Below are 2500 nucleotides of genomic sequence, written 5' to 3'. Positions count from 1 at the left end.
ATGTTGACTCAAGGAAGTCCAGGTATGACAAATATCACGTTTGGAAAAACTTTTCCACTTCTTCGCAACAGGGACTTTAATATATAAACATGGAAATCCAAGCTTTGGTGGCTAATTCTAAGAAAGAGATAGCTCTTTGGAGAGCAAAGAAAAAGAAAAAAAACATAATATCATGATGGAATGATGCTGTTGATGCTCGGAGATTATTTACTTTCACATAGGAGTTGCACGGTTTCCCACTTTGTCCCGCCAAACCCTTGGCTTCAATGACTGCAAACAAAAAGCACAAATAATGAATGTATGTATGTGGGTTACAACAAAATCGCATCATCACTTGAAGGTCGTTAAAGGTGGACGTATTTAGACCTGATAGTCTGCAAACAACATTGGGAATTTGGAATAAGGTAGTTGTTGGGAATAAAGTTATGTGTAAACCTGCTGTAGAGTTAGGACAAAAGATCTTACTGTGAATGGCCATCCTGCCAGGACATGTTTCCACTGCCAGGTTCAGTTGACCTGAAAATTAGAGAGGGGTTAAAAATGTACTTATTGCCCACTCTGAAACATTGAATAAAATAGAAACATTTTTAGACCTGGTGTTAGTCTTTACCGAAAAGGAGTGATTGTGTTTGTGTGTTTGCGTTCCAAACTCCTAAATAATTATGAATTATTGTGACTCGACCAAGTGAGATCTGATGAAAGATTCAACAACACAGGCATTGGATGTCGACCATATTATTGAGGCATGCAACAATATGCGCTGGTTGATGGGAAAAATAACCAAACTAACTAACTGGAGATACAGCTCAAACAATACCATTATTACTTGGCGAAAAAAACAAATTTCACCAAGTACGATATATTGGTCTGTCGTGCTTGTCTGTCTTTCTGTCTGTCTGTTTGTTTGTTTGTTTGTCACACGATTGTTGGCCACAGTTTTCAAGCAATCGTTCTGAAAAAATATTTTGTGTGTAGGTGACTGGCCAGGGACAACAACACTTAATTTTGGTGAAGATCCGAATCCGGATCTGGATCTGGGAATTTTTCAAAGTGATTCTTCACCATTGAGAGATAGGCCTACACTGATATATCCCACGATTTCTCAGTTATGAACGGATTCAGAGGAAACTTGGTGGACAGGTTGGGTGTGTGACAAAGACGAATTGATTCGATTTTGGTGAAGATCCGAATCCGGATCTGGATACGAGAACTATTTAATTTCAAAAATGTATTGGGCCTGTTATGTTTCATGGATCAGGCATTATGTGGCGGAGGTATGCGCTCTACCGAGTGCCCTTCTAGTTTGGTCTGAATCCGTCCATAACTTTGTGAGATATCCTGCTCACAAACAGACAGAGATGAAAACATAACCTAAAACTTCTGCGGTGGAAGTAACAATCAGATGGTCTGTCTTCTGGTACCAATGAAAATAATTTTTTGCTGCGATATATTCAGGAAAACATTCTAACCAAGAGCAAAACTATAGGATTACACAGCATTATTAATGGGTTTCTCAGTAAATTCACTCAAATCAACTGGTTGGCTCTCAAGATGAAAGCTCAGCTTGCAGAGAGAGAAGAAGCAACAAAGGGTATGCTAAGATGTAAATTTACTTTACCATTTGAATACCAGATTCATATATGCGACGGCTTGTGTGAATCCAAGAAAATGCCATCCGAAGAAAGCACATGTGCCATCAAGGAAAACTCCAAACCAAGTCTCATTCTCCATCCATACTCTATCGTTCACGTTTCTAATTTAAGTGCATATGCAGCTGAACTCAAATGATGTGAACATCTGAAGGAGAGAAACTGAGCGCTTAAAAACACTTTGAAAAAAGAAAATTCATAATGGACACAAATTGTCAGCTGGGGAGGGTTGCATACTGTTTCAGCAATTTAATGGCATCTGATCTCTCAACAGGCATTGCGCTCAGCACACCTCTTACCCATATGGAGCAATCATATGCACTGCTTGGGTGGAAACAAAGCATACAATATCACAGATAGAAATTGTGCCAATTATTTATTTAAAATAACTCAATCCTACAGTTTAACAAACTAGAAAAGAAAATATATGAAATATATATATATATAGTGTTACGGCTGTGGAAATTCGCGTTACACCATGAAGGGCCCGTAGGTGAGACATCTGTCTAAGTACATGTGTAGTTAGCCCCAAACCCGTTGTATAGAGGGAATTTATGTGATTCATTCGGGCTGCGACGCTTTGAGATAGCCGTTTTTCTGTTCTATCTTTATTTTGAACCAAGCACGTCTCAACCGCCATCACACAACAACCACCAAAACCACCACGCCAGCCATCGTCACCAACTACAACCACGCTCCAACCCTCAGACAACAACAACAATGCCAACAGCCACGACCTTTACCTTCACAACTCAATCCCGCAAAATCGCATCACCGTCATTCCCAAAGGGCACCATAACCATCAAACCACCACCAAAACCCCTCCACCACCCTCACCTCTCTCCTTCTAC

General features: G+C 40.0%; 1 protein-coding gene across 7 annotated transcripts in view; it reads right to left on the bottom strand.

Annotated features, from left to right (window-relative positions):
- Positions 1-2500, bottom strand: part of RGS3 (regulator of G protein signaling 3) — a 276636-nt gene that overhangs the window by 249824 nt on the left and 24312 nt on the right. For all 7 annotated transcript variants that reach the window (XR_015051183.1, XM_085854602.1, XM_085854603.1 and 4 more), the window contains exons 2-3: positions 466-516; positions 212-270 (exon numbers count right to left, since the gene is read on the bottom strand). Coding sequence is in view for 6 of the 7 variants with exons in the window: in XM_085854602.1 (XP_085710728.1) it covers positions 212-270; positions 466-516 (110 nt within the window). In the remaining variant the exon portion in view is untranslated. The remainder of the gene's footprint in view (positions 1-211; positions 271-465; positions 517-2500) is intronic.

Source organism: Eptatretus burgeri, chromosome 14, assembly GCF_056783735.1.
Source record: "Eptatretus burgeri isolate ZD-2024b chromosome 14, Ebu_testis_v1, whole genome shotgun sequence".
Lineage (NCBI taxonomy): Eukaryota > Metazoa > Chordata > Myxini > Myxiniformes > Myxinidae > Eptatretus > Eptatretus burgeri.
The sequence above is the reverse complement of the archived record's forward strand: the minus strand, read 5'-3'. Positions and strand labels throughout refer to the sequence as shown.